Source organism: Olea europaea, unplaced genomic scaffold (genome assembly GCF_002742605.1).
Source record: "Olea europaea var. sylvestris unplaced genomic scaffold, O_europaea_v1 scaffold1667, whole genome shotgun sequence".
Lineage (NCBI taxonomy): Eukaryota > Viridiplantae > Streptophyta > Magnoliopsida > Lamiales > Oleaceae > Olea > Olea europaea.
In genome coordinates this window covers 175,037-186,798 of record NW_019234339.1, presented here as the reverse complement: position 1 = coordinate 186,798, position 11,762 = coordinate 175,037, and the positions used below count along the sequence as shown (strand labels likewise).

Genomic DNA, 11,762 nt, shown 5'->3' with positions numbered 1-11,762 from the left:
GCAGCGAATCTTCTAACGGGGGTTCAAGCCACTTGAACCCGACCTCGGAGACGGGACACTTCGGCAGATCAGTGGCAGGAATCTACATGTATCACTTCGGAGAGGCTTCGGGGGGTCGGAGTGGTTCCGAGGCTCATAACAAAAATCTGTTGACCTCCAAAAATGGCTCCAACAGGCACCCTAGTTTCGTCCCCTCGAAACCTTAACTTGTGAATTGAATCCATATATGTAGAGAAATGATGTGAAATGGGATAAGGCGGGTTAATGGGCCTAAGTTCGAGCCCAGTACGAGGTGAGTAAAGTGATAGGCACTTCGGCTAGGCTTTTATGGCCTCGGTGGCGCCTCGGCTAGGCGCCCAACACTAATGGGCCTAGCTCAGGTCCAATAAGGTGGCCCAATATGGAGTGATAATTCATAGGCGTAACAAGAATTATATTTATTATTCTTCAATTTTAAACTAGAAAAACGAAAGTCGAAGCACTCCCTCAAATAATATTATGGAGGAATAGTATTAGGTCTTCAACCTGTATGTATGAGTTGAAATTTATACCTTCTACACAAATTTTCGCTGTACTTGAATTGTCAAACCATAACTCTTATTAATTGCGGCCGGAAATATTCAAATATAACTATTAAGCAGTAATTGATAAAAACTTTTTTTATTACATGATTATTTTCAACTAAATATTCACAAATAAAATATTCTGATTGTAAATTCAATATTTTTCCTACTTTTAACCATGTATTCTCCTACAAGTACTACTCAAAACACTTTTTTTGTTTTTTGGTTGAAATAACGGACACCAAACAAATTATAATAAAGAAAACCTCTTTTAGAAAAAGTAGCTTTAAAAGTTAGGAAAGCATGAAGAAGAAGAAGAAGAAAAAAGGGGGAGGCAACGACTAAGGAGGAGAATTGGTACCAACTATATTTTTTACTTTTCTTTGGATTGAATCAATATTTTTATTTGTCAATTACATGATTTCTTGAAAGACATAATAAAAATTAGTTAAGAATCCAAGTGCCAGCCCAATGTGTCACAAATTATTTAATTATCATCGCATTCTCACACATAATTATGGTATTATCTTAATCAATTTTATTCATTGACTAATAATTATTTTTAGTAATATTAATGATTAGATTTCATTATTCCTTGTTTATCTATGATTATTCAGTAAGAATGAGTTTTAAAATATTGTATGGTTAAAAAGTAAAAAAAAAATTATATTCACGTGTAAAATATTTTATTGTGAGAATATGTGATTGAAAATAAATTTATAAAATAAAAAAATTGAAATGATGATGGACAAATAGGGACGGTCCAACAAAATTCCAAGTCATTCCACGTTGTCCAATATCAAATAATTAACTTCATTTTTAACTAATGAGTCACAAATATACTTTAATGACTAAATCAAATATTATCTTGAACTTCAAGGACCGTTACTGAAATAAACTCGGCTTATAAATATACATAATAAGCAAAAGAACATCATTAACAAACAAGACCAGAGATATCTGACCCCGACCAATAGTAGTAAAAGACCCAGATCGGAAAATGACTTCCTCCACCAAATCAGCTTTTACCAAGGCGGCGTTCATGGTGGCGGTGGCGCTGCTAGTGATCACCACCAGAACGGCGGAGGGGCAGGCAGATTGTGCTGCAAATTTAATCCCATGTGCAGAGTACTTAAACTCCACAAATCCAGCACCCGCATGCTGTAACGCAATCAGAGAAGTGGTGTCTACTCAACTACGTTGCCTGTGTAACCTTTACAACAATCCAAACCTAGTGCCTGGTATTAATATGACTCAAGCTCTCGAGTTGCCGAAACACTGTAATCTCTCCGCTGATACCAGCAGATGCAAAGGTACTGGGTTTCGAAGTTCGATCTAGATCTCCAGATCTGATTTAGTGAATTTTGTGCGACTTTTTGTTTTGTTTTTTTTTTTTTTTAAATTAAAACTTTTTTAGTGGGGTGTATTGGGTAAGGGGAGAAAATACTTTTCTTAATTGTTAAGCCTTATTTGGAACGCTAGAACTAGAAAAAGTAAATTTTAAATCTTTTTATCGATATATTTTTCTTTTCAATTTTATGGATCAAACGCGTCTTTTAAGTGAAATCGCATTAGCTAATTTTTGTTTTGGTTTAAATCTTGTACAGCTTTGTCTCCAACTTCGTCTGTTGTGCCAACCCCAGGTAACTTCCTCGTCTACGCTCAATTATTGATTTAATAATTCATTAATAATATATATAATTACATTATTCAGTTATTTTTCATTAAATAATCTAGTTCAGGAATTTGAATTTAAAGTTTTTTTTTTTTTAAACAACGATTAACTATCTTAAAAAAATAAAAATTATTAATATGATTTTGGTTAATCGGTCGACGTACGCGTTTCGATGCCCTCCAATGTTGACTGGTATTTGTATTTGTCCACTTCTTGACCAATTTTGGTTCACCGCCTTGACGTAAGAAAATTATTTCAATAAAATAATTTTAAACGTAAATTCAAAACTTAAAATTTAGACCTACTTTTTAATGATATATTTTTCAAAAAAATATCAATAAATATTTTTGTTATTTTTAATTGAAATTGATTATTTGAACATACTAAAAATAATATTTACAACTTCTCAATCTCCATTTACCTCCTTCCAATCTCTAAATTAGGATTTAGTGTTATCTAATCTTTTCTGGATGTGTTAACATTTTTTTGACACGATTGAGTTAGTGAAACTTGGTTAGTTCACGATTTGAAATGCATACTTTGCAACCAATTGATTTTCACATTTAGGACTCTATTGATTTCAAGACAATTTTCACATTTATGTTTCAAATTAGATTGGACATTTTGCACATTTATGTCCAATCTATCTACTTGATTGAAATCGGATTTTAAAAAAGAATGATGAACAGATAATCTAATTTATCCATGTTGTGTCAACTTGAATTATAATGCAATGGTCGAAGAACATGTCGTTATTGTTAAAAATGAAATAATACGTGCCTCATGTCGAAATATCACAAATACCCTCTCGTGTTGTCGCCCAAAAACTTTTTGGCTATTTTTTATATTTTGGATATATTTTTGGCAGGGGTGATCGGTGGCAATGATAACAATGGTGCGGGCAAAAGTATTTCATCTGTGGGAGTTCCAAGCTTATTCTTGCTTTCGGCCATTGTGATGTTTCATTAGATAACTATATTGGAGCCCATTTTTCTACGGTAATAAACAGCCCCTGGTGGGATGGATTAGATAGATTAGTAATATATGCTTGTTACATTTATTTGTATGAATGGTAATTTATTGTGTAAAATTATTCTGGATTGGTAACATATCGAGACTTTTTGTTAAATTTAATTATCCATTCCACCTTGTATGATTACATGATTATTGATGTATGTCTGTTTTTGTACATTATCTTTTAGTTGTATGGTAAAATGTCAGGGAAAATAAAGATAGAAAACAAACAGAAATAACAAATCGACAAGATTGTAGAATATATTACAAGAATTAATCAAGTGAAATTTGAGCCAAAACTGACAATTTACCCTTTGATCGTCTGATAAAGCTCCCTTCTGTTTCTTTACCATTTTTACATTATATTTCCTTGTTAGTAATGTAAATAAATATAATCTGTCTATTCCTCATCATAAAATATAGTTAATATAATTGATCAAATTAGCAAGGACATGAGGTTATACACGTAAGTTTTATGAAAATGAATATCAAGAATTTGTATACAAAAGATACTTTATGATTTATAATTTAATTTTAGTTCATGACTAGTGAATAAAGCTATTCTACCGGTCAATTGGACAAATAACTTACTTTGATCATATTGGTGACTTTGTGGGTAGAAATAGGGATGTAAATAATCTGATTTAGCGGTTTTTTTTTTTTTTAAAGATACATCGTCTCCTTTGATAAATTTAAATTAAGTCCCCGTTTGTTTATCATTTTTAGAAGAATGAGAATGAAAAATATAGTCGTTACAGACTATATACAAGAAATAAAAATTCAAATTTGGTGACTTGATGTAATGAATGACGGTCATATTCTTTATTTTAATGAGAAAAGAATGAAAAACAAGTAAGGGCTAAATCATTCTTTCGCCCGAAGCCAAATCAAACAAAACTGTCCCAAATATTCATCCAATTGAAAAATTGTTTATGGTGAACAAATATTTACAATTTTTTTCAAATTGCTTTGCAACATTAATTTATTGCAAAATTTTTAATGTGAGTATCAGTAACTAGGCTCTGTTTGAGCCATTTATTTTTGAGAAATATGAGTTTTATAATAGTGATTTTTTTGAAAAATATATCATTAAAAAGTAGGTCTAAGTTTTGAATTTATGTATAAAACTATTTTATTGAAATAATAATATATCGATAAAAATAATTTTAAAAGATTTAAATTTTTAAAGAATGAGACTTGAACCTATGCTAAGCCCTCGTTTGGCCACCATTTTTTGAAAATGAAAATGAGTGGAATAGTATTTTTTTGAAAAATGAGTGGTTGAAAAAGAATCAAAATTTTTCGATTTACGTGTAATATTATTTTATAAAAGATTGTATGACTAAAAATAGAAGAGAGAAAAATGAAATGTAATTTAATAAAATTTAATGGGGCCAAACGGAGGCTAAATGACCTTAGCAAAAAAGCAAAAGGTTAAAGCAAAAGTGCAAAAGCAGGACCTAAACTTTACGATGTGTCTCATTTACGAACCTAAGCTAAATTCCAACAAAAGTAAAGTTAATATTTCCCATTTATTATTAAGCTAAATTCCTACAAAACAAAAGTTAATGAACGTAAGGTTTGTTTCGCAGGTTTTTCTAAAAATCAAAAGTTTTTCTAAAACCAATAATTTTTTTTTTATAGATGTCGACGAGTCGAGTTTAATCGAGCTGAGCCAGCTCACTGGCTGAAACTTGAGGTTTGGGCTCAATTTAAGTAAAAATGGGTCGGGCTTTTCTTGGCCCGAGCCTAGCTAAGTTTTTATTTGACCAAAAAATTTAGACTTAACCTGAATTTTCGACTTGGATCTTATTTAATCGAATCGAGCCAATTCACATTTTTATTAACAAGGCAGATAGCTGCATTATAGGCAGCAAATACTCGTGTTTTACAAGCAACTACACCTTACCTATATTTTATTAGATGCCTGCAATGTAACGTAGGCTATTATAGCTGCCAACTACACTTAATTTTTTTTTCCTTTAAGGCTCAGCTTGTCAAGGGCCGAAAATGGCTTTTGGCACGAGTCTCGAGCCAACCAGCTAAATTGACGTCCCTACTATTTTCGAAGATATGATAATTTTTTGAATGTATTTTGTGTGATTATAATTTTTTTAGAAAAAAAAATAATTAAAGTAACTTTCTTAAAAATATCTCTTATAAAAAGTAAAAGTTTATATTATCCATAGTTATTAAATCCAGGCCGGACGGAAACCCGGTGAACCAAACCATGGTCCGGTTCGAGTCTCATGAGGGGACTGTTCAACATTCAAATCGGTCTAAGACCGAAAGAACCGATCGATTTTAATAAAGAACCGGTAAACCGGTTTGAATTAACTCGACGATTTACTGTAAATGACCCAAATTTGATGATATGGGGAATTGATCCCTTGGCCTTTAACAATCAACACTCATTACATACCACAAGGATGTTGTTGGCAGTTGTCTTAATGCTTCGTACTATAATATTTATCACTTGTTTTCAAGAATTTCAACCATTCCACTAAACTTGTATTGCTAATAGAATAACTTCAAAATCTTTTATAATATCAATTGTACGTAAAAATTTGGAAGAAAATGTTCATTATTTTTGTGAAATATAATAAACTATTCAAGACTTCTTTATTATTTAAAAAAAATAAAAAATAATTGTCATTCACAAAGTATAACCTACAGTTATTAAAATCGGATCGATCGGTTTGGACCGAGAATGATTCAAACCTTGGCTTCCAAGATTATATTTCATTTCCTCGATCATTTGGGAAATTTGTGATCTTTGATCATATACCAGGAGTCACACATATATATTTAGATTTATCAAAATAATTTTTCTTTTACTTAAAAATTATATTTTAATTAAAATTACAATTTAACAATGACCCATCGATTCAACCACCAAGTCACCGATTGAATCACTGATCAGGTAACCGGATGATTTTTTTGGTTCGACTATCGGCTTGGGTTTGAATAACTATGATATTATCACTATCTTTTGCAGTATAAGGCTAATCTAAAATACCAAAAAAGAAAGAAAGAAACAAAAGAAAAGAAATTAATGAATAAGTGAGAAACATTCACTTTCCAATTTAACATGACGAGGAAGACAATAAATTTCTTTTGTTTACCAAATGCTATGTTGATTTCGAGAGATTTATGAATAGTAAAAAATAATAATAATAAATAATTAAATTACTCAGCACCTAAGTTTTCTGCACAAGATTTTTTCTCCATCACAGCAAAAGTTGATTCTCCTGATGTCATCGAAATACCCACAATTTTGTCTAGACATTTCCAATTTTGGTTCTTTGCTGATATTTACCTATCAATATTTAGCCGCTGTTTGATAATAATTATTTTCAATTTTTTTTAATATTAATTTTCAACCAAACATTCACATAATAAAATATTCTACACATTAATTTAAATTTTTTTCCCAATTTTTTAACCACATATTTTCCTAAAAATCATTATTCAAAACTCTATTCCTTCCCCCAAATAATGATTGATGACCATTAAATCGAGTTATTACAATTTGCTATAACGTGAAAGGTCAATTACTAAAGAGATGCAGATCAAAAATAAAAGCGAAAAAGTCATTAAAGATAAGGTCGGGTGGATGCAATTTTTAGAAGAAAGGAATAAATAGAGTAAAATAAAAAAATTTATAATAGAATAGAAGGTACTAGAAAGTAGGAAAGGCTACACTATAAGTAAATCCAATTCAACTGTTAATTTTATCAAATTGCAAAATCAGTAGCAAAAGCTAAGTGGTGAAATGGATGCGTCGAAGGTTACCCTTATGGAACAATTCATAGAGAAGTGCAAGGCCAACCCATCTATCCTCTCTTATCCCTCGCTCTCCTCCTTTCGTGAATACATCGAAAGGTATATTTTTATCTTCATGTAATTTAGAGGTTGTTTTGTTGGGAATAAAATTAGATTTTTAACAAATTGTGATAGAAGTTTTTTGAAATGTGTGATTGAAAATTTATGGGATCCACGAAAAATGTGATTAATATTGATTGTTTGATTTTGATTTAAATTAAAATTAGATTTTAATCCGTACCAAACAGGCTTTTAGTATACATATATGTTGATGCAAGTTTTATATTAATCCATAAAAATAAATTATTTTGGAAATCGTTATTCAAATTTTTTGTTGCAAAATCATTGTGTTACATTTGTAGCGTACATGTTAACATAACTTTATGCGTCATTGACCATCGCCGCCACCGATTGTGATGCCCATTACCATTGATAATCCCTTCTTCCAACACCGTGATTACCTCCATTGATGCTACTCGCTGTCGCCACCATTGTGGCCAATCCCAAATAGGGATGACAAAATACCAAACCTCTTTACTCGCCTAATACTCCTCCCTGATTATTATTATTTATTTTATTTTATTTTATTTTCTATTTATAATTTAAACACATTTAAAAAATTGAAAAACATTTACAAATTAAGTCTCCGTCCGTTTGGGCCAAATTATTATTATTATTATTAGTATATGATTGTGGGTATCTAAGCTAACTTACGCATACCTCAACTAATTTCATCGGACCCTAAAGTTTATAATCGGGTATTCACCTTAATAATTCTGAAGGGACTTTAACTGGTGATCATTAATGAGCAAACTCAAGACTTGACCTCTAAATTACCCATCAGGGTTTGTGTTTGAGCCAAATTATTTGGCCAAAAAATGAAAAATTGTACTGTTATCAATTATTTTCAGCCGTAATTGTTGGCCTCTTCTTTCATGTATGGGACCCGACTGAGACTACAACGATCACATTTTTCATTTTAGTAGAATGAAAAATATGGTTCAAACAAAGGCTAAACAAATATGTAAACGGACAGGTAAAAGGGGTCTCATCCCAACTCTTAAAACTCCCTTACACGACTGAAATTGGGAGAACAACTCCAACCTTACTTCTCTTACTGTCATCTTTTCAATCACACATTCTTTAAGAGTGAATCTCAAACAAAGACTAAGTTATTAACCTAAAATGATTTTATTATAGTTGAAGTTTAAAAATTGATTGAAATTTGAAAACTAGATTATATCTTTTTTCTTTTTCTTTTTCTTTTTTTTTTGTAAATATGATCCCAAAACACAATTTATATATTTCAAAACCTAAATTACTTAAATCTAGTTGCTGGTCCATCAACATGGCACCGAATTAGTCCCGAGATTGCTTTTCAAGTCTTAGGGTACGTTGTTGTTTTCAAACTGTTTTCAATTTTGCGAACACTGAAAACGTGTTTTGTTTTACATTTTTGAAAATAAGGATAAATTTATAACTTAAAACTCAAAACACATTTTTTTACGTTTAATGTGTTTTCAATGAAAATTCTATAAACACTAAAAATATGGAAAACAAGTTTTGAAATAAAATTCTAAAATCTACAATGTAAAATCTTAACAAATTAAGTTTTAAAATTCTTAAAACAAAATAAAATTTGATGAAATAAATTTATAAAAATTTCTAAAAACTGAAACTTAGAAAAATAAAAGTAAAAATAGTTCAATCTCATAAGGGATTATTTACATAAATCTAAAAAATATTTAAATAAACATAGATGAAAATATTCTCAGTTCACATCATTAATTTTTATTTTTTATATTTTGAACTCAATTTATTATTAATTATTCATTTACTTTTGCAACGATTTTTTTTTTTTTTTTGTGAGATTCACCAACTTTAATATATATATTTATATTACCTGATAATATATTAAAATAAAGTTATTCTATTTTTGCTAAATAATCAAATTCCACAAGATAAATTATCATAAAAAAATTTCCAAAGTTCAAATCAAACGCATTTTTTGCAATTTGAAAACAAATTCACGAAACATAAAACTCAAAATAAACTCAAATTTGAAAATCGAAACATAAATTAAATGAGCCCTTACTCTCTAATTGTCAAACCAACACAATTGTCATAGGTGAAAAAATTAATTATGAAAGAATATGTAGTATTTCACAGCAAATTTAAGAGGGGAAAATGGTAGCTCCCCATATTAGGGATAACAAAAAAACTCTACACCGATTTTTTAAATTTTACTTTTATTTCTATCAAACTAAATAGTACGTTGAAATTTAATATTTTAAAAAAATTAACTATATGAGAAAGTGCATGAGGATTTTCTGATCTTCGTCCCACCCTGACTCTCGTACAATCCCAATGTAGCACGGATGGTATTAGGTTGTGCTAGCTCATCGTACCTCATTGCCATTCTGTTCTAAACTATTTTTAACTATCCAATTATTCGTCATTTAAGAGCTTGTTTGATACAGATTTTAAGTCAATCAAAATCAATTTTTTGACCGTTATTTCACTATTCAAATCGTCATTTTTGAATTATCCCCTCATAAGTAGTATCTACTTTATCTCTAACGATTAAAAAATCAACTATAAAAATCTCTACCAAATAAACAATAAATATGAATTTTAAATGTAATCGTACTAAAATGTTTGTTAGTACTGAGCATTCATTGTTACTCTAATTTTATAAATTTCCAGTTTAAGATAACTATGATTATAAGAGCAATGATATTCATAATCGCTCACTGTGATAGTCGTTCTATATGATTAACTATATGGCGGTTTGTGATCAAATATATTGATATGGTAATTTTTTCTTACCATATATATCAAATCACTAAACGTCACATCTGTGCCACGTAGGATGACTATGGTAGTGAATGACCGTAAATAATATTATTTTGAATATAAAGAGTAATATTAATAGTTTGTGAAACTAAAATTTAAATTCTATAAAATCATTTCAAACTCATTAAATCTACTAAAATTCTATATTATTAATTTTTCAAACTCCTTAAATTTATTAAGATTTTGAATTTTTTTTGCCAAACTAAATAAGGCTTAGTAGTTTTATTTGACACAACAATAAAGCACTTTTGTTCACCAACTTATCTTAAAACATACATCGCTTCTGAAATAAAACTCAAACCCTCAATTAATTTTTGCATATTCTTTCTTCAAAACAAGGGATTGTTTCGTAAGACTTTAGATAAAATTAATGAAATTAGAATTAAAAGTGTGTGAATAGTGTGAATTCCATAAAATTTATAATTGAAATTGAAGTTTGACCAATCAATCCCATGTTTGATAGTCTTTAATTTGATTTACTTTATTTTAATTTATTTCTCATACTAATTTTCAACCACGCATTCACTTAATAGAATATTTTACACGTAAATAAATTCCCCTATTTTTTAATACATTCTCCAAAAAACACTACTCAAAATATAGTTTTTAATAATACTTTTTGAAAAATGTGGTTAAAAATGATAAAAAAAAGTTATGAATTTACGTGTAAAATATTTTATTGTGTAAATATATGCTTGAAAATGACCATATAGTAAAACTTAAATTAAATTAAAGGTTGTCAAACATACAATAAATTAAAAGCCCACTTATCCACTCTAAGAGCTTGTTTGGGAGTTGTTGCGTGTTGTCACACCTGGCCAACCTACCTGGGACAATGGCCCACTCATGGCGATCCACGTGGCATTCCTGCCGAGGTGGCACACAATGCCGAGGTGGGCTACATCCGAACTGCTTCGAGCCGAAGTCCATCTGTCGAGACTCCTTTTTGTCCGAGGCCCATTGACCGAGACCTACGAACCGAAACCAGGCTGCTGGAACCTGTTGAGAGCAGCTGAGGCCCTCAAGTGGAAGTATCATGACAAATGGCTGAAGCCCCGAAGCTGATGCGCGAGCCTCTGAACCACAAGGAAACATTCTCCATGGTCACTTCTCCCAAGAGATCGCCTACATAGATCTTATTCGAATGATTGATGGAACGTTTCTCATAAGCATAAAGGTCAAGTCTTGTCACTAGCATGAAGGCCCTACACAAGCAATAAATGCGCCGCAAGCTAGCAAGTCAAGCCCCATACCTAGGACAAGATGTTTGAACTAAAGAGATGAGGTCACGTGCCACTTCATCCAAGGGCTCCCATTTCATATTTATTACTATAAATACTCCCATTGTGTAATGTCAAAGGCTAATGCAAGAATTAATACTAAAAACTACATTTACTCAACTCTCTCTCAGTTATTTTCAATACACAAATCGAGTTTATACACTTTCACATATACATTTACGAGTACCGATTGGTAATTATTGGATAATCGGATTACGAACAACCCGCCGGATTCCGAACGTCACCGTCCCGCGTCGTTGGGCTACTCCCACGCCTCATTGAACCGCTCGTTTTAGACCGTCCATGTGTCTTAGCGTGTTGGACATTCGCCCACGCAAGCGCGGGTGGGACCGACATCTGTTGGCGCACTTTTTGGGATCAACAGATTGGCGCCGTCTGTGGGAACCATACCATAACCACAAGCAACCTTATGGTAGAAGCTTACTGAAAAAATATTTGGGCAACTCCCCTTTGAAAAAAGGATTTGTTCTTGAAACAAGAGGAACCCCTATCACTTAGAGGAATCTAAGTTTGATAAAAGAAAAATGA

The 11,762-nt window shown here is 31.0% G+C and overlaps 2 protein-coding genes across 2 annotated transcripts in view; both read left to right on the top strand.

Annotated features, from left to right (window-relative positions):
* Positions 1-1,489: 1,489 nt before the first annotated feature.
* On the top strand, positions 1,490-3,410 carry LOC111377530 (protein YLS3). Its single transcript, XM_023000657.1, has 3 exons — positions 1,490-1,876; positions 2,171-2,206; positions 3,107-3,410. The coding sequence occupies exons 1-3, from the start codon at positions 1,564-1,566 to the stop codon at positions 3,205-3,207; spliced, it is 450 nt and encodes a 149-aa protein (XP_022856425.1). The 5' UTR covers positions 1,490-1,563; the 3' UTR covers positions 3,208-3,410.
* Positions 3,411-7,007: 3,597 nt separating this feature from the next.
* Positions 7,008-11,762, top strand: part of LOC111377529 (FAM10 family protein At4g22670-like) — a 16,088-nt gene continuing 11,333 nt past the window's right edge. The window contains exon 1 of the mRNA XM_023000656.1: positions 7,008-7,137. Within this exon, the coding sequence (XP_022856424.1) occupies positions 7,028-7,137 (110 nt within the window). The 5' untranslated portion in view covers positions 7,008-7,027. The remainder of the gene's footprint in view (positions 7,138-11,762) is intronic.

What these genes read in the sequence shown, in the direction of transcription:
- LOC111377530 (XM_023000657.1), top strand. Translation starts at nt 1,564, where the DNA reads ATGACTTCCTCCACCAAATCAGCTTTTACCAAGGCGGCGTTCATGGTG. An exon ending in TGATACCAGCAGATGCAAAG is followed by an intron (nt 1,877 to 2,170) that starts GTACTGGGTTTC and finishes AATCTTGTACAG; the next exon opens with CTTTGTCTCCAACTTCGTCT. An exon ending in GTCTGTTGTGCCAACCCCAG is followed by an intron (nt 2,207 to 3,106) that starts GTAACTTCCTCG and finishes TATTTTTGGCAG; the next exon opens with GGGTGATCGGTGGCAATGAT.